Source organism: Sclerotinia sclerotiorum, genomic scaffold (assembly GCF_000146945.2).
Source record: "Sclerotinia sclerotiorum 1980 UF-70 scaffold_15 genomic scaffold, whole genome shotgun sequence".
NCBI lineage: Eukaryota > Fungi > Ascomycota > Leotiomycetes > Helotiales > Sclerotiniaceae > Sclerotinia > Sclerotinia sclerotiorum.
This window is the reverse complement of record NW_001820821.1, coordinates 1,161,998-1,185,750: the sequence shown is the minus strand read 5'-3', so window position 1 is coordinate 1,185,750 and position 23,753 is coordinate 1,161,998. Positions and strand designations below refer to the sequence as shown.

General features: G+C 43.1%; 13 protein-coding genes across 13 annotated transcripts; 6 read left to right on the top strand and 7 right to left on the bottom strand.

Moving 5' to 3' along the window:
* Window positions 1-1,623: 1,623 nt before the first annotated feature.
* On the top strand, window positions 1,624-3,180 carry SS1G_10524 (hypothetical protein; the record flags this gene model as incomplete). Its single annotated transcript, XM_001588926.1, has 2 exons — window positions 1,624-1,635; window positions 1,867-3,180. 2 exons carry the CDS (start codon window positions 1,624-1,626, stop codon window positions 3,178-3,180), a joined length of 1,326 nt encoding a protein of 441 aa, XP_001588976.1.
* A 527-nt stretch (window positions 3,181-3,707) lies between these two features.
* On the bottom strand, window positions 3,708-3,905 carry SS1G_10523 (predicted protein; the record flags this gene model as incomplete). Its single annotated transcript, XM_001588925.1, has 1 exon — window positions 3,708-3,905. The coding sequence occupies one exon, from the start codon at window positions 3,903-3,905 to the stop codon at window positions 3,708-3,710; it is 198 nt and encodes a 65-aa protein (XP_001588975.1).
* A 1,126-nt stretch (window positions 3,906-5,031) lies between these two features.
* Window positions 5,032-5,359, top strand: SS1G_10522 (hypothetical protein; the record flags this gene model as incomplete). The annotated part of the gene is made up of 2 exons (XM_001588924.1): window positions 5,032-5,077; window positions 5,148-5,359. The coding sequence occupies 2 exons, from the start codon at window positions 5,032-5,034 to the stop codon at window positions 5,357-5,359; spliced, it is 258 nt and encodes an 85-aa protein (XP_001588974.1).
* Window positions 5,360-7,433: 2,074 nt separating this feature from the next.
* SS1G_10521 (hypothetical protein) lies at window positions 7,434-8,325 on the bottom strand (the record flags this gene model as incomplete). Its single annotated transcript, XM_001588923.1, has 2 exons — window positions 7,434-7,949; window positions 8,005-8,325. The coding sequence occupies 2 exons, from the start codon at window positions 8,323-8,325 to the stop codon at window positions 7,434-7,436; spliced, it is 837 nt and encodes a 278-aa protein (XP_001588973.1).
* A 265-nt stretch (window positions 8,326-8,590) lies between these two features.
* SS1G_10520 (hypothetical protein) lies at window positions 8,591-9,299 on the top strand (the record flags this gene model as incomplete). Its single annotated transcript, XM_001588922.1, has 4 exons — window positions 8,591-8,649; window positions 8,764-8,789; window positions 9,009-9,186; window positions 9,242-9,299. The coding sequence occupies 4 exons, from the start codon at window positions 8,591-8,593 to the stop codon at window positions 9,297-9,299; spliced, it is 321 nt and encodes a 106-aa protein (XP_001588972.1).
* Window positions 9,300-9,891: 592 nt separating this feature from the next.
* SS1G_10519 (ribosome biogenesis protein Nhp2) lies at window positions 9,892-10,672 on the top strand (the record flags this gene model as incomplete). The annotated part of the gene is made up of 2 exons (XM_001588921.1): window positions 9,892-10,195; window positions 10,302-10,672. 2 exons carry the CDS (start codon window positions 9,892-9,894, stop codon window positions 10,670-10,672), a joined length of 675 nt encoding a protein of 224 aa, XP_001588971.1.
* Window positions 10,673-11,023: 351 nt separating this feature from the next.
* SS1G_10518 (predicted protein) lies at window positions 11,024-12,226 on the bottom strand (the record flags this gene model as incomplete). The annotated part of the gene is made up of 1 exon (XM_001588920.1): window positions 11,024-12,226. One exon carries the CDS (start codon window positions 12,224-12,226, stop codon window positions 11,024-11,026), a length of 1,203 nt encoding a protein of 400 aa, XP_001588970.1.
* A 346-nt stretch (window positions 12,227-12,572) lies between these two features.
* Window positions 12,573-12,671, bottom strand: SS1G_10517 (predicted protein; the record flags this gene model as incomplete). Its single annotated transcript, XM_001588919.1, has 1 exon — window positions 12,573-12,671. One exon carries the CDS (start codon window positions 12,669-12,671, stop codon window positions 12,573-12,575), a length of 99 nt encoding a protein of 32 aa, XP_001588969.1.
* An 864-nt stretch (window positions 12,672-13,535) lies between these two features.
* SS1G_10516 (hypothetical protein) lies at window positions 13,536-15,323 on the bottom strand (the record flags this gene model as incomplete). Its single annotated transcript, XM_001588918.1, has 1 exon — window positions 13,536-15,323. The coding sequence occupies one exon, from the start codon at window positions 15,321-15,323 to the stop codon at window positions 13,536-13,538; it is 1,788 nt and encodes a 595-aa protein (XP_001588968.1).
* Window positions 15,324-15,935: 612 nt separating this feature from the next.
* SS1G_10515 (hypothetical protein) lies at window positions 15,936-16,769 on the top strand (the record flags this gene model as incomplete). The annotated part of the gene is made up of 2 exons (XM_001588917.1): window positions 15,936-15,974; window positions 16,317-16,769. The coding sequence occupies 2 exons, from the start codon at window positions 15,936-15,938 to the stop codon at window positions 16,767-16,769; spliced, it is 492 nt and encodes a 163-aa protein (XP_001588967.1).
* Window positions 16,770-16,853: 84 nt separating this feature from the next.
* Window positions 16,854-17,171, top strand: SS1G_10514 (predicted protein; the record flags this gene model as incomplete). Its single annotated transcript, XM_001588916.1, has 2 exons — window positions 16,854-16,912; window positions 17,027-17,171. 2 exons carry the CDS (start codon window positions 16,854-16,856, stop codon window positions 17,169-17,171), a joined length of 204 nt encoding a protein of 67 aa, XP_001588966.1.
* Window positions 17,172-17,298: 127 nt separating this feature from the next.
* On the bottom strand, window positions 17,299-21,109 carry SS1G_10513 (hypothetical protein; the record flags this gene model as incomplete). Its single annotated transcript, XM_001588915.1, has 3 exons — window positions 17,299-18,221; window positions 18,269-20,464; window positions 20,518-21,109. The coding sequence occupies 3 exons, from the start codon at window positions 21,107-21,109 to the stop codon at window positions 17,299-17,301; spliced, it is 3,711 nt and encodes a 1,236-aa protein (XP_001588965.1).
* A 1,014-nt stretch (window positions 21,110-22,123) lies between these two features.
* SS1G_10512 (60S ribosomal protein L15) lies at window positions 22,124-22,964 on the bottom strand (the record flags this gene model as incomplete). Its single annotated transcript, XM_001588914.1, has 3 exons — window positions 22,124-22,491; window positions 22,568-22,724; window positions 22,878-22,964. 3 exons carry the CDS (start codon window positions 22,962-22,964, stop codon window positions 22,124-22,126), a joined length of 612 nt encoding a protein of 203 aa, XP_001588964.1.
* Window positions 22,965-23,753: the final 789 nt, after the last annotated feature.

Sequence of the window (23,753 nt, the reverse complement as noted above, 5' to 3'; positions counted from 1 at the left end):
TTATAAAGATTATTTCAAAATATATTGAATTAAAAAAAATCTAATTATTATTAAAAGCTTTTATAATATAAATATTAAAAATAAATAATTAATAAAATAAAGAATAATAAAAATATATAAAAAATCGTTGATTAATAAAAGTTAGAATTTAATTTCAAATTATTTTTATTCTTTATTAATCAGGGGCCTGCGCCCCCCGGGTCCCTAGCTTTTCGAGAAAGTCTAATATAAATTCAATTTTTAATTTTTTTTTATTTTGAATTAAATTTAAATATTAAATATATATTAGGGCGCAAACGGAATATCGGCTTGTTTTCAATATTAAAAATTAATTATAATAAAATATATAGACTAATTAAATTATTAAATAAGTTATAAAACAAATATATTATTATTATTATTATTATTATTATTATTATTATTATAATGAGTTGAATTTAGTTGAAAAAGCTCTAAATCAGATATACCTAAAACTGTGAAGCTACAATTGTACCAAGGTTTTTTTCAGATTTTCTCCTAGAATATTTTAGATTAATCAAATTACTAGAATCAAGCTTCACTTAAACAAATTTCTTATTTTTTTAATCTACATCAAGTAAATCTTATATATAGCAAGGCTTTGGTGTTGGTAAACTAATAATAATAAATTTACAATAAAAATAATATATATTCAAAAATACATATATAAAAGATTGATTGTTATGAAAAAAAAAAACAATAAAAATCCTTTTTTTATATTTAATTATTAAAGATCATCTAATTAATTAATTATATGAATATTAATAAATTTTAAAAATTTCAAATCTTTTATCTCAATTAATAAAATTGTAAAAAATCTGAAAGTCTAAAACTTTTTTACGATTATATAATAAATTTATAATGCAAATTTGTTCAAATTATATTATTTATTATAAAGTTACTAATAAATAAGAATAATCCAAAAAGAGGGTGATCCGAGAATAAAATACTAGACTTACATCTTCTACACACCGTCTACATATAGATGTTTTACTAGATAGATACAATAATCATTATATATACCCTTTATATACAACGATAAAGTCAATTATTAGTACTCCTCCATCCAACCAATATAGCCTTTGCACCTCTTAGGAAGAGAGCCACTGACATTCTCTTAATGTATATAACCTACTCGAGAAAAATCTGTAACACTCTTTCACGCATATGAAAATCCAGGGTGATAACATCAATGAACAGATTCGCAGTAGATATTGGCATTTGATAAATCAATATCATTCTCTGCGAATGATTCGAAACTCACTTAAACGTGTACCGAGGTATCCTACAAAAGTATATCATAGTTCATATTTCATGATAGGCCATCAATACCCGATGCACATTTGATATTTAAGTCGACTGACCTATAATGAAACAAGAAGTGAATCCCGGATGCGAAATTGCGAGTCTGTAACGGGACGGTTGCCTGGCACCCCGAGAGGCGTATGGTAGATACTAATAATACTTCACTTATAATTCCCTCAAGTGCAACATACTTCCAGTTATATATTTCTCCACATTATCAAACCCACTCCAAAAGACAAAATCTATCCAAAATAAGACATGACAGCCTCCTCCAAGTCGCGTGACGATTTACTTCATAAAATGTCTGAACAGGTATGCTAGCTCTCCCCACTGACATGGAACAGTTCTTCAACGACTGGTATGGGTAGTTGAGTTTGATTCTCCGGGCAACAGAGTAGTTACTTCAGTGTCCGAAGTCTGAATTACCAATTCAAAGGGATTGAAATCAAAATTACGCAGAATACCATTATGTACAACAGAGCTAACTTTGAATCAGAAGAACATGGGTGAGGCGGCTGCCGGTGACTTGACTTTTGGGATCAGAAACAATTTCTGCGTCTGGACGTGGTGGATTCGCTTCCTCGACGCAATGAGGATTGCGACTTTTGGTGGCAATCAACTGGTCCTCAACTTTGTGCTCTCCTCCACGAAGCCGGTTACAGTATTGGCCAGCAGTATGAGGGTCTACTCTTTCACTATCATGTGGTTGTGCCACGTCTTGGTCCACGGCTAGCGTCATCTTCTTCTCCCAACGAGTCGACACAAGTATGGAAGTCATTCGTGCAGGACGACTTCAAAACCATCGAATTTAGCTGGAAGTGGGATACTGGAAAGGAATTGTCAAATGGAAGAATGTCAAAGCCTGATCTCAGAATGGCCATTGAGGCAGTCGGTCTCCTTGCAGGAAAAGCACCAGATCCTTTCAATCAGATTGCCACGAAAGAAGTTCTCCACGAGCTAGACTTCGTAAATTCGAAAGTTGATTTGACATGGTTTTATCAAGTTTATCATGCTATATTTGGAGAATCGGATGCCACTGAAATAAGCGAGCATATTGAAGCAGCAAGCATGGCGGAAGTGGGTACTTCATCCATTTTTCTTGCGTTTCAATTTTTGAGAGGCGACCCCAAGAACGATTCTCCCATTAAGTCTTATTTCATCCCACCAAGGTCAGCACAACCTGACGGAGCTATCATTGGACCTCATGAAAGAATCATTGCAGCCATTCGAAGCATAGGACAAGAAGTGAAGATGGAATGGACTGCGTTAGACCAAATGCTATCATTCATGAGTGACAATGAGAATGGAAGGCAGTTGTCTACTCCTTTCATGGTCTCGACTGATTGCATGATATCTTCAGAATGCAGATTAAAGATATACTTCCGCACACCTAGATCGAGCTTTGATTCGGTAGTAGATATTCTTAGTATGGGGGGAAAGCGAGCCGGGTTTGAGAAGAACTTGCAGGAATTGAAGGACCTTTGGCGCTTGACCCTTGACCTTCCGGTGGGATTCTCAACATCTGAGGACCTGCCCCTAAGAAAGGATACTACTAGTGGTATGTGCTACCATTTTGAAATCCATCAAGCAAACGCGCTTCCAGATATCAAATTGTACATACCAACCAAGCAATATGGAAAGTCGGACATGAAGGTTGCTGAAGGACTCACCAAATTTCTTGGGCTGTATAGAAGGGGAAATTATGCAAAAGGATACATCAGAGCACTAAAACAATTGGCGCCCCTGCATCAGCTCGAGTCATCTTCTGGTGTTCAATCATACATATCTTGTGCATTTGACAGAGAAAGTCTAAGCATCACGACCTATTTTAATCCTTACATCCCGCCTGCTCACTGAAACGTCTGGTGTTGGCAAGCTCCCGGATGATAGGACTCGTGGAATTGGTAGGGTCATGGTGATTGGTAAACATTTGGTCTGTAGGGGCCTATCGTGGTTGGATATTTGACATATGGTTACCTACGCTTGTATCATAAGTTCCCTTCGTCAACCTAGCAAATAGGAGTTCCTTCAGAGCAGGAATCTCATCAGGAAACTTCTCCTTTTAATTTAAGGTTATCGATCGATATCTATTCTACGTCCCGTGGTTGTGTGATGATGGTAGTGTTTTATTATGATTGATACCATAGCCGTGTATTACATGTGAACTTATAGGAAGATTCCCCGTAGACTGAAGGTCTAGACTGCATGATCTTTTGATGAATATACCGAGGAAAGATTAATAAATCAAAGATGTAAACCTTAAAAGTAGGGGTAATTCAGGGCATGAAGTAAGCGAGACATCTGTAGTGATCTGGTCACCTGCCACAGCTGGAAAGCAATGAGGAGATCCAAAGGACTATTGTCTTTGAGTTTCAAGAGTAGGTTTATGGAGATAGATTGCATTGTTCTGGAATAGATGTTTTTTCGTTTCCATGCATCGCCAGGTCGACCATCGTGGCTCCAAGATGACTAATTCCAATGGATAAGGAGCTATCCAACATGCACCAAAAAATGGCTCTCCTCTCTGGGCAGAACTGCTCCTGGCTTGACGAGGTAAACGGCGAATGCACCGTGGGTGCCATCTTCGAAGACCCCATAACCCCTGCCTATGCTATGCCGCTAACTCGACGCCTGCTAGCATAGTACCACAGGACCGTTATTTCGACCTTCTTTGAGGGCTGATTCCGTAGAAGCACCGCCTGGTTAGGCGTATTGAAATTGTGTTGATCAGAGAGGTCATGTTTTGGCTGCCCTGATGAATGTGAGAGGATATGCAACATCGACTTACTCAACCCCATTATATGTGCCCAACCACTAGATAGCGGCATCAGCAGTTTTAAATCCGCTGGCAGTAGGCTAATCATACAACGTGGAGTCTTTCACAACGACCACTTTGACTCTAGGGGTTCCGGACACGTCTTTAGGATCTCGATGAGGGAGGACAACAACAGAAATTATGGATGGATGATTTAGGCAGTAGATAAGAAGTTTACCCCAAAGTATCCTATACTACCAGAAAGAACCACTTTTGTATTGGATAAGTACTGCTGTATGAAAGTGGATAGCCGGTAGCAAAAATATCATGCGTCTTTGCTGAAGGACCTTGTTGTACCGCGTTGGTTGTTTTGGGTAAATGAGAAATACGGAGAAATCGATTGGACTGGACATGTGGATGCGCAATAGCGAAAATTGATAGATTTCAATGTTCATGTCTGTTGCCATTTTGCTTGTCTCTTGTCCCTCTGCCGATCTATCAGAATAATGGTAGGACACAACCTGCGTTGCTCGGATGCCTACTAGTCACGTATGATCACTCCTCCTACTTGGGCATACTTGGAGTAATATCATCACAGTTTCTACTTGACTGATTTCCGCAGACTATTTCATTGATTTAATAGTCGAATACTCGGAATAGGCAATATTAAAATATCCTTATCATGATTAGGATCCTGGATGTTGAGAGCAAACACACCCCGCTACTCCACTAGTAGAGGGGATTTGCCGTCTGGGCTAAGGGTTAGTGGAAAAATGGTGTTCTTGAACGCGAGAAGTTTAAAACGGCCCTCATGACTTTGGAGACGAAGTGTTTCATGGAGAAGGTGTCGAAAGGAATGCAGTGACTTCAAGAGCTCGAAAATAAGAGGCTGTTCCCCGAGCGCAACACTTTCAGCTCAACGTTGAATCCATTATTTCTAGATTCCTTGCAAGATGAAACAGGTAGTTCGCAAAGAGAACCAGGTTGTGTCACTTCTAGGTATGAGAACATCCATAAGCTGGTAGCGGAGTTCAATAGGGTCCTTGATTCGCTGGAACATTTTATTGAGGAGAATTTGTCGTCGAGCTACACGTCCACCGCCGGTACCCTTCTTCTCGGAGGCCCCTCATCAAGCGCTCGTTTGACATGCGTATCCACATAAGTGTAAACCACGTTGACATCACTCTTCCAGCTTTTGTCGAAGGAATAAAGGAACTAGAGCTTTCCTGCTATTCGTCGTTTGCTCACACCCGCAAGAGAGTCATTGAAGGCTTTAAGTAAATCCCCAGAATGGTTCGGATCATGAAGCAGTTGCGCATCGATAGAGTGCCCAAAAAGAAACTCGGTTGAAAGATCGAGAAATCGAATCACGTTGCATTAATCTCCCGTGGATTCACTCGAATGTGTTGCGCCTTGCCAAGTTATGCAGTGGTTCCTGAAGATTGATTGTGCTCCCATCACTTGGAACGAGATCAAGGAATCTATCGACATGGAGACCGAGTGTATCCAAATCGGAAAGTTCCGACCTGATCTAGAAAAGATGTGCTTTACGATATCTCTGGAATGCTTCCACTAGTCGATTTGACCAGCATCTACTGAGAATGAGTACATCTGGCACGGCTGAAGTCACTGCTTTACCACCTAGTGAGAGGCATCCATCATCCAGAAATAATTTGAAGAATTTTTAAGCTGGCTTTCCATAATCCTCAACGGTAAGAGCAGAAAATTGCTGTATTTTACGAACTTCTACGGTATATATAACTTGGTATCAATGAATCTTCCTCGAAAGTCTTTCCGATCTTCTTGATTTGTTCATGAATAAGCCCATTCGACGACCTTCGCCCGCGACCTTTGCCCACGTCCTTCGTTCTCCAATTCATTAGGTCACTACCACGGATTGGGTCACATCGAGGGTATTTCCTGGCCCATTTACAGCCATAATGCTCGATAGCAACCTCAAAAGCACAATGGGAATTCTGTATTTGTCGAAAATGTACAAATAAACCGATGAAAACAGCATAAAGTTAGGACCTTGAGTATGAAATACATAGCTAATTCTGCTCAAGAGAAGAAAATGTGAACACATTTATGTTTAGCAGAAGAACGCAACGGAAGATCATGTAGATGGTGTCTTTTGGAAATTAGAAGGTAGGAGAATGATACATGATGGAATGTATACTATCTCGATAACGTAACCTAGAGTAGCATGGTTTATAATTGGGATCGGCTACAACCCAGTTATGGAAGGTGTAAGAAGTTGCCTTTAGTTGGACCTTTGCACATAAAAGTCATGTCTAAAGGAGTCTCCACTCGGGAATGCCATCTAAAGATTTCATGAATGAGCCAAAGTTCTATAAAACTTTAAGCCCACCGGAACAAACGACCAAATTATGGAGGAAAACGATACTTCATGACCGGGCAACACAATTGAGGTGAGAACGATCAAGTTGCACAATATCTGAACATATTGCCAACAGACTTCGATCTCGAGGTGCTGATACTAACTCTAACATAGGTCCCACAACGACAACAAATATGTGCCCCCATCAGCTCTCCATGTCAGCTTACATATCCCGTTGGTAACTGTTGGTTTTTCTGTACAAACAAACCATCTAACATTTCAAGTTACTCAAGAATTGTTTCACAGACAGTAGACATCTGTAGAGAAAGCAGTATCCGGACACTCGAACGATTTATGATGATATTGGCTGGAAAGTTCAATCCCAAGTCAATTTGAGCAAACATGTACTGCTATTTTACTATACTGAAAACTTTGCGTAGCGGAACAACTGCCATCAATTATGCTAGATAGTCTTGTTTAGGCTCTTGGTTCGAGACTTGGCATGGAATAATGTGATAATCCTCGTGGACTAGTCTTTTGAGCAGAAAATGAGATTAAGATAGGACAATGTGTTTAAAACAAAATCCATTCTGGTACCGTTTCGAATGCTAATGGAGAGCGAAGAGGCCATGGAGAAGAGTAAAGCCATTTGGAAAGTTAGAATGAGGGTATGCCGGAAGGCGATGCGAGACTGTATCTAAATTGTATCTCCTGTCCGAAAGGCGTAACCAAATTGGCTTCAACTTTGCCTATGTGATATGCATATAGTGGAAGCCGAAGCTACTGACATTCATTTCCTGATCGCACTTCACTATGTAGTTTTATATAAGAGAAATAAGCACAAAGTTGAACAATAAACAGCAAAGGGACATACCACGTATAAAGTACAAAGGGGAGGGCGCTCTTCCAGCTCAGAGGGGATATTATATGTTCCTAATTCCTAATAGTACACAGAAGGTTTATTTCCGCTTTTTTTTATTTAATTCCATTCCACATTGGTCCTAATAGTCATAATCATCTCAAGCCAAGCAAAAACTTTCCACCACCTTCTTTACCACCCTCACCACCACCGGGCAGGTAAGTGACATTAGGATTGCTTGCCAACGTCTGCGCAATCTCTCTGCTAGCCTCAATTCTTCTGATCATGATCAAGCCATCTCCCGCCTTTGCAACAGCCTTGCTAATAGTGTCTGCACTCTCAGCTTCGCCCTCTGCACGGATGACATTTGCTTGTCTTTCCTGTTCTGCCTTCTCGACTATGAATCTCGCTCTTTCGGCATCCTGTTGAGCGATCTGTTTTTGTTCGACGGCACGAGTAAACTCTTTACCGAACGTCATGTGGGTAATCGAGACATCTTCAAGAGCGATGTTGAATTCCTGGGCACGCTTCAGGAGATCTGATCGAATACGGTTGCTGACTGCTTCACGCTGGGTGATAAGTTCGGCTGCATCGAACTGAGCGACAATGGACTTGAGGACTTCGTTTCCGATAGATGGGAGAACTCTCTCATCATAATCTTGACCCAAGTTCTACTGCATATTTAGTATCAAACCACCTACAAACATAGAAAGACCGGTAACAAACCTGGTAGATTTTAGGTAGTTGTTGAACCTCAGGTCTATGTAAAACTCTCAATGTCAAGCTGACCATTTGCAAATCCTTACTTCCAGTTGTCGTTGAAATATTTCTGGGCTTCGTGCGCACATCATAGATGATACTTCTTTGCAACCAAGGAATTAGAAAATGTGTGCCCTCATTGACGACTGTTTCCTTGACTCCGGACAAACGATCGAAGATAACTGCTCGAGAGCCACCCTTGACATCATACATAGAGGACTGAACGGCAGCAGCACCGATTCCTAAGGGAACGATGAGCTTGTAGAGGTTATTCAAAGATTGCGCCATTTCGTATATTATCTTGTGGATGGTGGAAATGGAGATGTGCGGGATGTACTTTTCGAAGGCGGGATATCTAGAAGCTCAGTGCGGAGTTGAGGCTCTCCTCACTGCAGCTTGACATTTTTGGAGGAATTTTGCGCTAGTAGCGACAAGGATGATTGGATGATTGCTTGGCGATAATAACCCGATGTCCGACTTCTTGGGTTAGAACTTCTGTTTTTACGGATAATACCTACTCATTGAATCTTCAGTTAGCATTCAGACTTTCAAAATGAAACCTACCTCAATTCTTAGATCTGGTGGTGACGGAGAGGTTGGAAAATATGGAAAGTGAGTATCTTACCCGGGTCTCCGTTGTGAATGCGAAAGAATCTTCACGGGTCTTCACGGGTCTTCACAGCATGGCTTTCAACATATATGGCATGCTAATGTTTATTTCTACAGATACTTGGGTGGATGGGGTAACTTGGGTGAGTCTAGACATCATGCCCTATGATTGCCCGACATTCCTGTCTTTTTCCCAGCACCAGCACCATTTGGCACACACGAACCCAGCGAGACGCAAACGGAGATTTGACGAGGTCAAGGAGGAGATGAACGTCGGATCGCTGAGGGAGAATTGACAGCATGAGATGAATTGCGGGACCGAGAAACGAGCAGGAGCAGTTGACTGATAGTGGGATGACCAGGCTCCCAACCTCAGAAGGGTGTCGCATCATACGCACTCAGCGCCAATCGACAACGCCCTCTTGCCGGCGCTTTCAACGCAGCTATCTTCAACACCTGGAGACGATTCCGTGGCCAGGTTCTTTACGTTGCACCACCATTTATTATTGCATACACTGCCATGGAATGGGCTATTGAGAGGTTTGTCTAGTTGTTGGCGATACAACCTATGCTACAATCTAACTAGTTTCTGTAGAAACGAATACCTGAACTCTAAGCCAGGAAGATTGGAATATGGTGGTTCGGAGGAATAGAGCTTGGAAAGTACATGGCCACATACTAAGCAGTATTTCGTGTTGCTCCTTCGCTGATCCCGCGAAACTGAAGAAGTTCGGTGGCTCTGGGAAAGTTGAGGAACAAAATTGGGGTGTACAGTATTAGACTGGGATTTTCAATGCATCATGGTTTCTAGAAACTAGCTCCATTCAAGCAGACAGTGTGTAATTTGTTGCTATCTGTGAAAGTCAATTCTATGTGGTGATTCGGACGTGAATGAGGTCAAGGGTGAAGCAAGATATGATATAAATTTGCACGCCAGTGAAGTTGAAAGAAGAAAGCAAAAATCTTAAGCCAAATTTCTGATACTAATTGTTAATATTAAAATACTTAGGCCCTTATATCAATTTCGTTTGGCCAGGCATGCCCAAGTTGCATTTTATAAGTTTTTGTAGCAGCTCCCAATGTAGCCTAGTGCGAATTGACCCGCCGAACATTTTGTAAAAAAGTTCTGAACCCTCAAGCTCGAATTTCATCGCAAAACAACAAAATTATCCAATTCCCACCACCAACAATTTTGCATTACACATTAAGTATTCTTTCGAAAGTAAAAAGTTGAGATTATTCATAATGGGCAAAGATAAATCCGAAAAGCGCGACAAGAAGGAGAAGAAGGAGAAGAGAAGTGAGGTCGACGGTGTCAAGAAATCTTCCAAGAAGGACAAGAAGGTTAAGCTTAGTGAAGACAATGTAGCTGCTGCCATTGCCGAAGTCACCAAGGAGCCCGAGGCCGTCGAAGTCATGGATATTGTAATTGGGGAGGATAAAGAAGGCGCAGCTCCCGAAATCAAACCAGTAGGAGCTTTGGTCCCATTCGCAAACCCATTGGCCGATGAAAAGGTTGCAAAGAAGGTGCTTAAAAGTGTTAAGAAAGGTAAATCAATTCGCTCTTTCCTCTTTCCAACTTTCTGCGCCGTTCACAATGTGGACGCATTTTTTTGATAAGGACAAAAAATACTAATTTGTGTGTCTGATCGTAGCTGCCAAAAACAAAACTCTCAAGCGTGGTGTAAAGGAAGTTGTTAAAGCTCTACGCAAGTCTCCCCAAGGTGCCAGCAATACAGCTTTCCCTGGTGTCGTTATCCTCGCTGCAGATATTTCGCCAATGGATGTTATCTCTCACATTCCAATCTTGTGCGAAGATCACAATGTACCATATATCTTCGTAACCAGTAGGGCCGAGTTAGGAGCAGCAGGCAACACAAAGAGACCTACGAGTGTGGTAATGGTCACAGAAGCGAGGTCGGGCGCAAAGAAGGCCGAGAAGATTGAGGGCGAAGAAGAATTCAAGGATGTCTATAAGGACTTGGTTAAGGTTGTGGAGAAGGAGGGTAGGAATGTTAGAGTATAAGGGGAGAGAGATGTTGATAAAAAAAACTTTCTGCTTATGGGTTGGCTACAGATGCACTTTTCGGCTGTATCATACTAAGAGCATGTCTTACCGTGCTTGGACATTACAATGGCGTTGGTGAGTAAGGGTATGGCTAGGAATAAGAAAACATTCGATTTTAATTCAACCTTTGTGCAGAGCGAATGCGTGGTGTTACTTAGGTTTTACCTTCTGATCATTGGCTAAAGTCCCGCAGGCTTTCTATATCTGCAGCGCTAATATACAGCATTCTGCGTGCTCAAAATCTCATATTCATGCTCCACCCTTGTCTTCGCTATCGACTAATTGCACATGTGGCGACGAAATCTCAAATTACTCTGCTCTATAGGCTTCTGTGGTATTTTTGTCTTTGCTTGGTGAGTATGGCACAACACCAGTATAATGACCAGTGTCTGAGCCAGCTATACTACAGCTACTCCAATTTTCCAGTCGTAGTTTTTGGACTGCTTGAGCTGCTCCGAGGTACATCATGTCGCCTGTATCTGTCTCCTCTGTCTCCGCGTGTAAACCTGCCTGGGCTCCGTGCGCTTCGTTCTCGACGCTTCCTTTCCTTACTGGCAAGTTTTTTAAGGTTTCGCTGATGATCTCTCCATTATTTTCCCCTCGCAATAATGTCATTTTCGTACTTGTCTCCAATATGTTCTGTTTATTGGCATGCGTCTCTTTGCTTGGCGTTTCCTCCTCACTGTCTCCACCACAAACATGATCAATATCCGCCTCCGCTTTCCGAAGTTCTTTTGTCCAATCTTCCACCTTCTCAGTCTCCTCTCCTACCGCATCGTAGAATATTTCTACCGCCTCGAGCTTTGAAGCTAATGGTGTATCACTGTCTAGCTTCTCCAAAAGACTATCCTTTATACCCGCAGAATGCTTCAGTTCTTCTTCCAGTTGCCTCTCCCTCTCTGGGAGATGCAATAGGGTCTGCTCGGCTAGACTTCGATTCTCCTGTTGCTCTCTCTCTTCCATTGCTCCCAGTTCTGCAGCATCTAAGACTGCCAACCTCTCTTCTACGTCAGCCATGTCAATATGAATACAGGGTCGATTATCGTTTGTGTTGTGACCAGAATTGGTGCCTTCAGCGACACCTTCGCCTTTGATAAGATTACCCTGTTCGCTCGGAAACATGTTGTTATCACGGTCAATAGCTTGGCCTCCTGTTTCCTGCCTCTGGAGCGCTTCGTTGGACGATACTTTTAGTTCGCATCCACATAGTGGCCTTTCTCCTTCCAAATCAGATTTATTGTCTTCCACAGGATAAACATCTCTTTCTTGATTTCTGTGCTTGGATAAGAGCGCTTCTGCATAATAATCGATGATTGAATTCGATTGTTCTTCAGTGCTGAGTCCTTCAAGTCGAGTAGTCCACCTGTTCCCATCTCCGCCTGGTGGAAGAGAAGGAAGTGGCGCCATAGGTGGTGCTGTTGCCGTGCTAATGAATCTCTTCGACTTTGGAGATATGTGCTTAACGAGAACCGAAAAGGAGTTATCGCCTATGTTAGGATTGTTTCCATCCATATTTATAGGGTTGCTTGGTCGGAAAATAATGTTAGTAATTTACATACAAGCTGCAGTCTTTGGATGTGTTTTGAGATGTATTTTGCAGAGTGAGTTTTTGTTTAGGACATAAGTGATGTTGAAAAAAGGGAAATGCAATTAAGTACTATGATAAATACCATTCAGAAATCTCCGCAGATATTATTGTGACTGCTTGACCAAAATATTATAATCATGACAATTTACTATCTTCAAAGTTGTGAGTGAATAATTAATTTTTCGCTTGCTACAAACTGTTTCCTTCGTGAATGCCACTATCGCTATGCTCATTAACCTCCTCCCGACACAAATGTTTCAAGCCTGATCTTCATTTTCGCGAATTTTGACCCGAACCCAGGGGTAGTGAAGTTCCTTTTCTCGTGGCGCCCAAGTGCTGCCAGTCTTTCTCTGCTATCATTGCCGCCATCTTCACTATCCTTGCCAAGCTCAAGCCCAGGCCCAATTCCAATTCCAGTTCGAGCTCCACTTCCACTTCCAATTCCCATTCCATTTGTGCTGTGAATTACATTGTCCTATTAGCTGCCGTCCCGTCCTCTGAACTTATACAAGCTTCACACTCCGGGCTCTATATAAACCGAAAGGGGACTTGCGATGCAGCTGGACAAGGTGTACTGTACTCCCTGATAGGTATGGAGGCTGATCCAGACTCATCCCATACTACCCACTCATCAGCAATTCATCAGAATCGGAATAGACAATTAAAAAAGTAGTGACCCTGCTCGCAAGTATGAATAGCTACCGAAGAATTGCTTTCCGAGTTAGTGGGAGACATTGTCGCAATTTTGAATGCCCTAGTTTCACTAAAGTAATTCATCACTTTTGGATGTCCCAGCTTAGGAAAAGGATTCAGGAGTTTTGAATGTCCTTATTTAGAAGAGTAATCTAAGAAATAAGAAAAACAGCGAATTGAACGAAGGACATATTATACTGAACGAAGTGAAAGTGAAAACCGAGTAAAGAATTGCTGAAGGACAAGAGGCAGTGAGCTCAAATACTGCCAAAAAGATTATATCAAATATGTATTAAAAGTTGTTGTAGTGATTTAAAGAAGAGGAAAAGAGAATGAGGTGGGTTATATGTAGACAAATGTACGTAAAACGCTGTTTCTGTTACAGAGTATTGATTAATCCTTGATAGGTTGTTTCTCACAGACTTCTTGGTTGGTATGCTCTTATTGAGGAAGTACATATGGTGTGTAATTTTCATTAACTAGAGTAGGAGGGTATTGTTTAAAATTGACATCTACTATGTGTGCTCTTATTGTTTTCTCCTATGCCCATGCCAGCTTCGCCCTAGCTTTTTTCGATTTTTCAACCCCCTTCATACTGCGCCTAGGCCTAGCTTTAGCCTTTGTCTGCTTCTTTACGTTGAACATCCATGCATTCATAGGCTTCCTAGCAGCGATAAATTCGCCTTCAGGAGTAAATACCTCGACTGATGGCCATGGTATTTCATCTGCTACCTCCTTTTCATCTCCCCATTCCCAGGTTGTGTCCTGTGCTGTATCATTCTTGATTGCGTCTTGCTTCATGAGACGCCTCTTGCTAACTTGTGCAACAAGTTCAACCCATCCACACCCTTCAATCAAAATGTCTGTAGAAAGGATGTGGAAGGGGAGTTGCTCTAATTTTGTCCCACGAAACAATGACTTCGTGGCTGGGGCTAGACGTGCCTTCGTGACATCCCACTTTAGAGGAAAAATTCCAGCTGAAGCGATCTTATCTTCGCTTCCAGGAATCGTAATGTTATCAATGAATGGCTCTTTACCCCTACTTTGCATAGCGATAGCTTTTTCAGTTGATGTCAAATGAGGGTCAGGCTCGATAGATGTGAAAGCATAAGCCATCACAACAACATCTGGATCTAAGGGTGTAATTCTGATGAGACCACCACCTAGTACCAATGACTGACCAGGCTTCATCACTTTTTGTTCTGGTTTAATCCTAGATTTCATTACAAGCGAATTTCGATACTCTGGCTGTACATGAAGCTCGAGTTCGCCCCTTGATAGCCCAGGTAGATCGATAAGCTCTCCTTTTCCATTACCAAATGGTACTCGGATCGGCGATGCGGTCGTACCAGGAAGAGACGACACAAGCGGCATTGAGGGATACGCCGTTTCTTGCTGTGCTGGAGGAAGAAGTGACATTGTGTCATCTGATTCACCCTCTGGTAATTCCTCAACTTCCGATTCCTCCTCCATGTCCGCTGATTCTATTGCCATTGGTGTGTGTGAGGCCATAGGCGGAGTAGCTTCATTTGTAACACTTTTATCAGTGTCTGCATCCATCAGCAAGGACTGGGATTCCCCGATAGTCCTCACCTCTGGGCCTCCTTCATCCTTCGGGGTATCTACTAAGAGGGGCTTCCCAATAACCACCTTATTCCTACCCCTTCCCTTTGGGAACACTTCATGAAAAAGCCGACTCTTTCCCACATTAACCTTCCCCACCATCCAATTACCTCCGCCCCTCTCAAAAACATCTTCCTTCATATTCTTCGTCCACCAGCCCCTTTCCGCACTAACACACCTAACATTTCCCAAGCGAACCCCCTTTCCCGCCCTTCCCAACGCACCTCTCAATACACTCGTCAAATACGGCATCATTCCATCAACAAGCGCTTTCGTTGGTGCCAGAAGATCCGACCGCGTGATCACAAAATCAACCTCAGTCTTCCTATCACTATAAAATTTCCCTGCCCTCGAACGCCGATTGTGTGATCTTTGGGGCGTCACATTTAATGTTTTGGTCAGAGCGGGGATAAAAGACATGGGGAAATCTGCGGCATCTATGACATGATATATGTGATTGTATTTATAAGGAGATTCTGAGATCGTTTGTTGTAGTGCTTCCACGGAAGGATGATATATAGAAACACCTGTTTGATGATTCTTGAGATTGTGACATCGATCGCATACTGGTGGTTCCATGGATGTGGATGTAGTTGTAGCTACAGGTTTCTCCATTCCCAGGGTTTCGAGAATCGTACTGTCGACATTTTCCAGGGCTCTCTTTACTATTTCATCTTCTGCTGTGACCTTCGCATTCTTCGCCATGGATGGAGTCCGCAAGTATTCCTTAATAGACCTCCTTGTCAACGAAAAATAGCCCGCTTCATCTTCGACGGTTGTCTGGGATAATGCACCGCATCCGGCGCATTGGGATGGCAATTTGGGTAAAGCTTGCGCCGGGGCATCAGAAGTTGATTCAGCTATTTCCGGGACTTGAGCTTGTGGTTGAGCCTGCGACTGGACATATCTTCGCTGTAATTGAACATTCTTTCGTGGTTGGTTATGTACCAGTTTAGAGAGTTGCAAACCTCGCGCAAGTAGAGGACAAAGGAAAGTAGGTACCTCAGCGACCGCACATTCCGCCTGCCTTGAGAGTCTTAAGGCAAGTCTGCCAGAAGTAGAGAGTGGCATATCAAAAGATCGTAATATGCATCGTTGTCGAATTGCGCGTAGACAGATTCGACAGATAGATAGATATTGCGTCCCTCCAAAAAAATATAAATTTGGTCGGAGGTCGGAACTTTAAATTGACAGGGGTTAAAATACTAGTCTCAAAACCTCAGAAATATATTCACAAGTCAAGCTCCTCCAAAACCTCATACCCCACGATCCTATACAGTACATTCAATTTACTGTATCGACCTTCACATATTCAAAATGGTGAATATATTAAAGCGGATGGCGAAGCTTAACTCTGTAAGTATTCTCACATTCGTTCCACAATGGCGCAAATGCTAATATAATTCGCAACGTAGAGGGTAAAGAATTCCCCATAATGATATTCCTATACGAAGATTCGAAATTGACTTTTCTACTTTTGCTCAGTTACTCAGCATACGATTAGGACCCGGTGCAGCAATTCTCCCACCAGAAGTTACGAGAATACACATGGACTTCGCCTATGGACTGGCTGGGCATCTCGGTCCAAAGTATATATCCCCTCCCCCTGCATCTACTTTCCTTCATTTGCCCTCTGCCCCTCAGTCCCCCCTCTCCCCCATCTCAAACCCAACAGCTAACCCCATCCCCCCCAGACAGTTCTGGCACAAATGTCTTCCCCGCCTCAAATATCATAACCCCGCAGTCCCCATGACAGTAAACCGAACGGAAGACACGTCCGTCCCGGCAACCCTAACCATCCACTTCACCAACCCCGACCTAGCAGCCTCTTCTCCGCCTCCCATAAACAGCACCGCCTCCAATCCCGCTACACCCTCCGCCTCCGGCGCTCCAACAACCCACACCAAAACCATTGATTGTAAACATCGGGACGCCAATGCCATCCTCTTTGACTTAATGGAACTGACGAAAGCCAAAAAAGTTCTGCCTACCGAAGCTGAAAAACAGATGATGAAGGATCTGGCGGCAATGAAATTGAAGAGTGAACAGGATTCGAAATTGAGTGCAGCTGTTAATGAAAGGATCCGAGCCGAGAAGGCAATCTTGGATCAGGCGAGAGGCGAGGTTGCTGCTGCTTCTGCTGAAACATAGAAAAGGGGGGTTGAAAGAGAATAGATATTTATTGGGTGTAGAATATGTTGTATATATACCAGGCGTTGAGAAGGAATACTCACTATGATGGGAAAACGAGAACCAAAAGAATACATCAATGTATTAAGCAAAAGGTGGTCATGGTAATGGTCACGCACGTAGGAACGAGGCAAGCGATGTATGAACGATCATAACGAGAAAAGATATTATCTCGTCTCATCTAATCTCGGTGAATGATTCTGCTTTTTATGTAAAAGGTATGCGATCTCTGCATCAGGTCCAATTCAGCCCAATTCCAAGAAGCTCATGCACGCTCTCAGTTGTCCACTTCCCATGAGACAATGGAGATGCAACGCCAAAACCAACACCAAAACCCTTAGCGCTCCACTGAATACAAAATAAAGACGCCGTCTCCACCAAACATAAATATCACCGGCACTCTATCTAAAATGCTTCCTTTCTCTTTCTACTTTGATCATTACCCCATCAACACATACCACTTCATCTTCCATGTCAGTCACCCCAACCTTTACTTCAGCCCAAAACCCTCACTCTCATGTACCGCTCTCCAAAGTCTCCCTTCCAGCTTCTCTCTAGACGCATATCTCCACAAGCTCAACATGTTAAAACACGTCCTCGCCACGGGGAACCTTTCGCTATCATCTCCCAAACAACTCAACTTAATAACCAAACTCGTTGCGCCCATGGCAGGAATACAAGAACTGCCTGTAATAAAGCTCAAAAGTTTTCTTTGATCCTTTGGATCTGCTTTCTGGAAGGATTCCCAAAACCACTGGATCACTGGTTCGCGTTCTGCAGCATTTGGTGCGCCCCAATTTTCACACACGGACACTGCGCGGAGAGAAGTAATATCTAGGGGCTCGTCGGAACCTCTGATCAAAAGTTCAATTTCTTCGGGCCGGAAGAGTGATAATGCGTTTCCTCCACAGACGGTAAAGAATCCACGTTTGAAGGGCTCGAATTGTCGAGCTACGGCATTATCTAAAAGGTACCGGACATAAAGATCTACAAATTCTCTTCGGTTAGAGTTTGTCACAGGTTTCTTGTCGCCGTCAGGGCAAAGGGGCACCTGTATTGTTTGTCCATATCGATCGACATCTGCTACAAAATCCCGACAGAACGTTGTCTCGACATCTCCATCAAACTCGAGCAGTTGCCTCAGACCATGCGCTAGAGATGGTCGAAATTCGGCTAGATCTTCAAGAGAATATGTCATAGAGGGTTTCGCATGTGATGTTGCACCGGGAGCTGCAGCCGGAGCCGCAGCGAGCAATTTTCGGAAAGCGAAAGGAGGTAGCGCCACATCGAGAATTGTTGAATTATAGATGGCCAAACCGAGTACTACCCCGACAAGGAAGTACTGATCGGTCGTCTCAAAGCTATTAGGGTTGAAGTAGCAGAAATGAGAGTCCTCATCGTACGAGAACATGCCTGCTTATTGTTAGTTACATTTCTGAACCGCATCAAAGAGGACATACCATGATCAGGGTTGAACACGTCTCTTACAAGCAGAAGAAACCATTCTTTCCTTAAGCCACCAGCATCAATACCCTCTTCGCCCTTGAACTCTATCCTCAACCCCTTTTTGATTTCTTCACCACCAGTTCCCACAACCTCACTAACCCCCTTTAAGCTATCTTCTACCAAGCACTCTCGTCTGACTTTCAAAAGAAGATATTGATTGACATTCTTACGTGTCATGATACTATTAAAGAATGCTTCTCTCGCCTTCACTTCCATTTGACGACGAGCATCATGCTCCATGATCTGGATCTTTGCCCAAATGCTAAGAAAGAATGGATACTGACAAAAAGCGAATTTGCTACGCTTACTTTCCCAAGCTTCAAAATCAGCAACCAGATCAGAATAATCAAGTAAGGTGTTGTAAAAGTGGCTAGTCGGCAGCATCTGTCCATGTGCAGCCAGAGCCCTGATGGGAGTTCCCATACTAGGTTCCGTACTTTTCGACAAATACTCGCTTGGCGATTGAACGCTACTTAGTAGTTTCCCTTTCTTGTGTAACCCACTATTATTAGCCGAGAAGAGAAGTGCCATCACCCTAGCAGCTGCCCTGATCTGCCAATCATCACTGTATACAACAGGTTTCGGCTTCGTGTCCTTTTTCTTATTGGTACTTTGTCCAGCTTGAAGGGCTGCATGAAAAGCTGCTACATTATTATGGGATCCACTGGTACTAATCTGGGGAACCAAGCCAGAAGTAAGATCAGGTTTGTCAACCTCGCGAGGCTTCCCATGCTGCCTGGTAAGCCTGTAAGTGACAAAGCTGCCAACCAATTCTGTGGTTCGCTGAAAGTGACCTTCCGGATACCTAGCGAACCATGAAACTATATGATGATGACATTCATTCGGAGTATTTGAAAGTAATCCCACAATGCGTTTGATGATCCCCGAATGTTGACCAGAGGCACCTTTTGCTGCATTCAGCGGTGGCCTAGAAGAAGGCGGCTGTCCTCTAGTTTTGGGGACATTGAGTTCATTAGCTTCAGGCCTCTGCTCATTCGATAGCACTCTTGATCCTGCATTTCTCGAAGGCGTACCATTTCCCGGGTACAGAAGGGGATTGGCTAGGATAATTAAAAGAAATCGAAGATCATCAGGTTCTTTCAGAGGACGTCCCGGACGTTTCAATAGTCCCTCCGTAGCTTTCAATACCGTCCTTTGAAGATGTGATTGGGCCTCGGTGATTGTTTCCTCAATCTCGGCAAGCTCTGCAGCAGCGGGTGCTTGCACGACTGGGCTGGATCGACGTGATATCAATTCCTCCAGTTTGCGATGCCAAATTCTTCCGGGATTCGACACGACGTGATACCATTCATTGAGGTCAGGCCAGTCGATACGCGGCGATTTAACTGTAGTTAGATCACAGTGAGGATTCGTACGTATTGAGTCTCCAGACCTCTGAGAACGGCTCTTCTCGGGTATTTCTTTCTGATTTCCGGTCCACCAAGAACCATTCTCTGCTATATCTCCCAGCATTAACATTCTGGGATCGAGTTCTTCCAAAGAAGTTTCTGATTGTGGATCGTTCTCGTCCGGGATAGTGGCCATAAAATTCTTTAAATTGCTCTGACTTCCTGCCCTGGGATTGGGATTTTGACGAGTAGTACTGAATGAAGTATTGATACAATCAAATTGGCTAAATGATGCTATAATATATTCTTCCAAAGGCCTGAAGAGATTTTTGGCCACATTATCTTGTCTTCCGTGCATAATTTCGTCAAATTTGCCTGGAGGGTCTGGAGGACTTCTACTTGGTGGTTGAATAGCCAATGGTTTAGTGTAGGTACCAGAGCCCATTCGACCACGTTTTTCCATATGCGAACCAAGAAAGCTTCCCGGGGATGAAGTTGAGTATGGAATTGAGCGTGAGCCTGGCCGTTTGTCACTTTCCATGCTAGGGCGGTCCCCGGATCCGTTTCCGTAGCCTGGGGGAGGAGGTCTGATTGGAACTGCTTGTGAACCAGTTTGATTTGTGAAATGCCTGGGGTACTCATATTCTTGGGGGAATTCCGTTGTTCCAAATGTAGGTGATCTTGGCGAACTTGACAACGTATTCGAGGTATCGGCTTCGTCATGCTTTAGTCGATTGATCAAGTAGGTAGTTACACATCTTTCAGCAAGTCTCCGAGTTTTTTCAACAGACAATGGCGCAACTGTAAAAGTCAGACATGAGACCTACAAAAAAGTCATCTCATCAATCGCGTACCTCTAGAAACTTGAGGTTTGTTCAACCCGGGATAAGTAGTAGATTTACCAGAGCCAGACGTTTTGCGCCCATCAATTGGGGCCGGTGTGTATGGCTGAAGATCGTTCACTGTCGTACAAACTTTGCATCTAAATGTCTGAACTCCTTTCGGCCAACTCACGCTCGCATTGCAAGTCATACACTTTCCCATCAAGAAATCCTTATCTGGCACCCTCGAAGACCTAGCCCCCGTATTATTTTCTGGTGATATATCGTCATCATCAAAAAATCCAACATCAGGCGGCGCCGGCGCAGTCGCCTTCTTCTTACTACTGAACAACGATGGAAAAGGATGGCTCATAGATCTCCCATGGCTCGACGTCGGTTTCGACGAAGTCGAGGAATTAGAACTCGAGGGGCCTGGTCGACCATGCTGAGCAGCCGTATTTAAAGTCGGAATACCATAAGCATTATCCAAGATATCTGCCTCCGTAACCCTAGCTCTCCCCCGATTTTTGTTTGGCGATTCTGGCACTGAAGCGACGGTAGCAACGCTCGAACCAGATTCTACGCGCGAGCTGGAATTCAGTAGGCGACTAGACCAAGGTGCCATTTTATATTTTCAAATTGTCTGCGAATTGCAGGCGTTCTAGTTTGACCATCGGGCCCTCCAAAAGTATCTGCGAGTTTGGTTGTAATGTTGTGCGAGGGGAGCAGTTCCCTTCTCGTGTATATCCAAGCTTTCTTTCGTTCTCGTAATCGGTAGTCCGTCCGCCGTTCGTACTTGAACTCTAGGGGGTAATAGGTCTCGGGCTCCTTCCTAAAACCTCCCTCATGAAAATTAACATATATAATTAGTGAATGGAGGCAGGTAATGTTGAAGTATAATTCGACCTTTGCTTCAAAATTCCAAAGGGGGGGTTGTTGGGGTGGTTTTATCATGATCATAATGAACATGGATTTGTTTATTTACCATTGTCTTATAAAGTGGCCATGTAATTTTGCAGGTTCATCTCAATCCATATTGAGATTGATGTGTACCTAGTTATCCCCACAGAAATGCGTGGGTTGGGAGGACTAATTTATGCATAATTGGCAGTTTAAATGTCTCTGTTCGTCTTATGAAACCGATGAACTTCATTATTCGTCCCAGGAATGGTTTGAAAGCGGAAGCGCCGTCCCTTTGCCAAGGAATGCGGAAGATCTTTCTAGTTTAGTAGAAGAAGAAATAGAGAAAGAATGAATACGAGATATGTTGATACGAGCTTGAAAAGTTAGAAATTTGGAATTGGTTACAAATGTTTGTGGGGGTCTTAGGTTTGTTATGAAATATATATGTGGAGGGGATTGATGCTCGGGGAAAATAATCACATCTTGGCTTTGGACAGAACAAAATTGGCCCGAAACTTGATCAAACGCATTCGCATTTTCACTTATCACCGAAAGCTATCCAGGGGTCCATGATACTTTCACATTGTGGAAGAGTCGTAAATTCATAAAAGTTTTGGATATGATGGAAAAGCTATGCATTTTTGCATTAACTACCAGTGCGCCACGAGGCCATAAAACAATCCATTCATCCCATTGCTGAAGTAAGCAATAACACACATCCAACCCCTGATTAGATTTATCTGTATCTTTGCAATTTGAGGGTGTTGTGCTTCTTCCAGGTCTTTCTGCGGCCAGCAGTGGTCTTGTTGAATCCGTGACCCTTTCCGAGACCACGGGACTTCTTTCCGGTGGCGGTCAATCCACGAGATTCTCTGTGCTTGTGGACTGGGTTGACGATCCAGTTGATACGGGGATCGCGGCGGATGGCCTTGTGTTGAGGGTCAACGAGGATGATCTCGAAGTACTTGTAGGTGGAGTCTTGGTTGATCCAGTAGGAGTTTAAAACTCTCAAGTTGGCACAACGACGACCGACACGCTCCTCAGCGGTGGACTTGAGGGATCTTTGGTACTTAAGTTGGTTAACACCCTGGTTAGTTGGCTTTCCTATAACGCGAAATTGTGTCAGTAAATCCCGATTCTCCTGAAGTCTCCCCTCCAACAAATACGGGATTCAACATACCGTAGGTGGCACCCTTTGGAACTGGGCGCTTGCGACCACCACGACGAACACGGACACGGTAGATAACGTATCCTTGCTTGGCCTTGTAACCGAGACGGCGAGCCTTGTCTGGGCGAGATGGGCGGGAAGCACGGTGGACGACGTTCAATTGTCGGAGCTATATTATGCACTCTCAGCTAAGTTCAACGAGTGTATAGCAGAGACATCAAAGATGTCCACAATATTCCAATTTGCTTGTCCAGAAACGACCAAATTTTCGAATAATTGAAGTCGATCGAGATCGTCTCTTGGGGTCGCAGTTTTATCTTACCTCCCAGCATCGTACACGGAGAAGGAATCGAAGCACATCAGATTGCTTCTTCTTCTGGATTTCCTCGAGATATTTAAGAGCACCCATCTATTTGGAGAGCGGATCACGTTAGCATTGGTTCTTTGGAAGCCCGCAAGTTGAAGCTGCGATGAAGATATGAGGAGAAGTCGTAAGACACTCAATTCCGATCAACATCTGCAATTCCAGAAATCCATTCCTTGCCGCAGATGTTCAATCTAACATGTGTCTTTCCAACGAACTCGATTTACTAACCTTGAATGAATTTGGGAGTTGTCGTGGCTCGGAAGTTGTCGATTGGCGTTGTCGTGAAAGAAAAGTTCGAGAGTTTTTTTGATTTTCCAAATAGAACTGTGGGAATCTTTTTTAGTGCGCTCGGGTAAGTTTAAGCCTAAGGCATCAAATGCATCAAGAATTTTCTCCACCTGCATTTTCCCCCTCATTGTTTGATCGATCATCATATTTTAGCTTTGTGAAATATATAAGGTAATTTTTAGTATCAATTCGAGGGACTCCAATAGTATCCCCAAAGAGACATGTATTGGTAAACCCAAACGCTCCAGCAGGTTTACAACTATAAATTTCCCAAATTAAATAAGTTCCATGTATTCTATTTCATTCCCTTTGAAATGTCAAATATATATTTAATATCTACATCTATCACCTAACGAGAAGCCATTACCCCTTTGCAATATATAACCGGATGGATGAATTGGCAATGGTCATTTTGATATGAATTCGGGTGACAATGAAATTGGTCTCCCCATGAGACTTTGCAGCTCTGCCGATGTAATATTCAGCCAAGTTCGCTATTTGTGTATAGTATTCATTTTATAGCTAGTGGTAGCATCTTGGAGA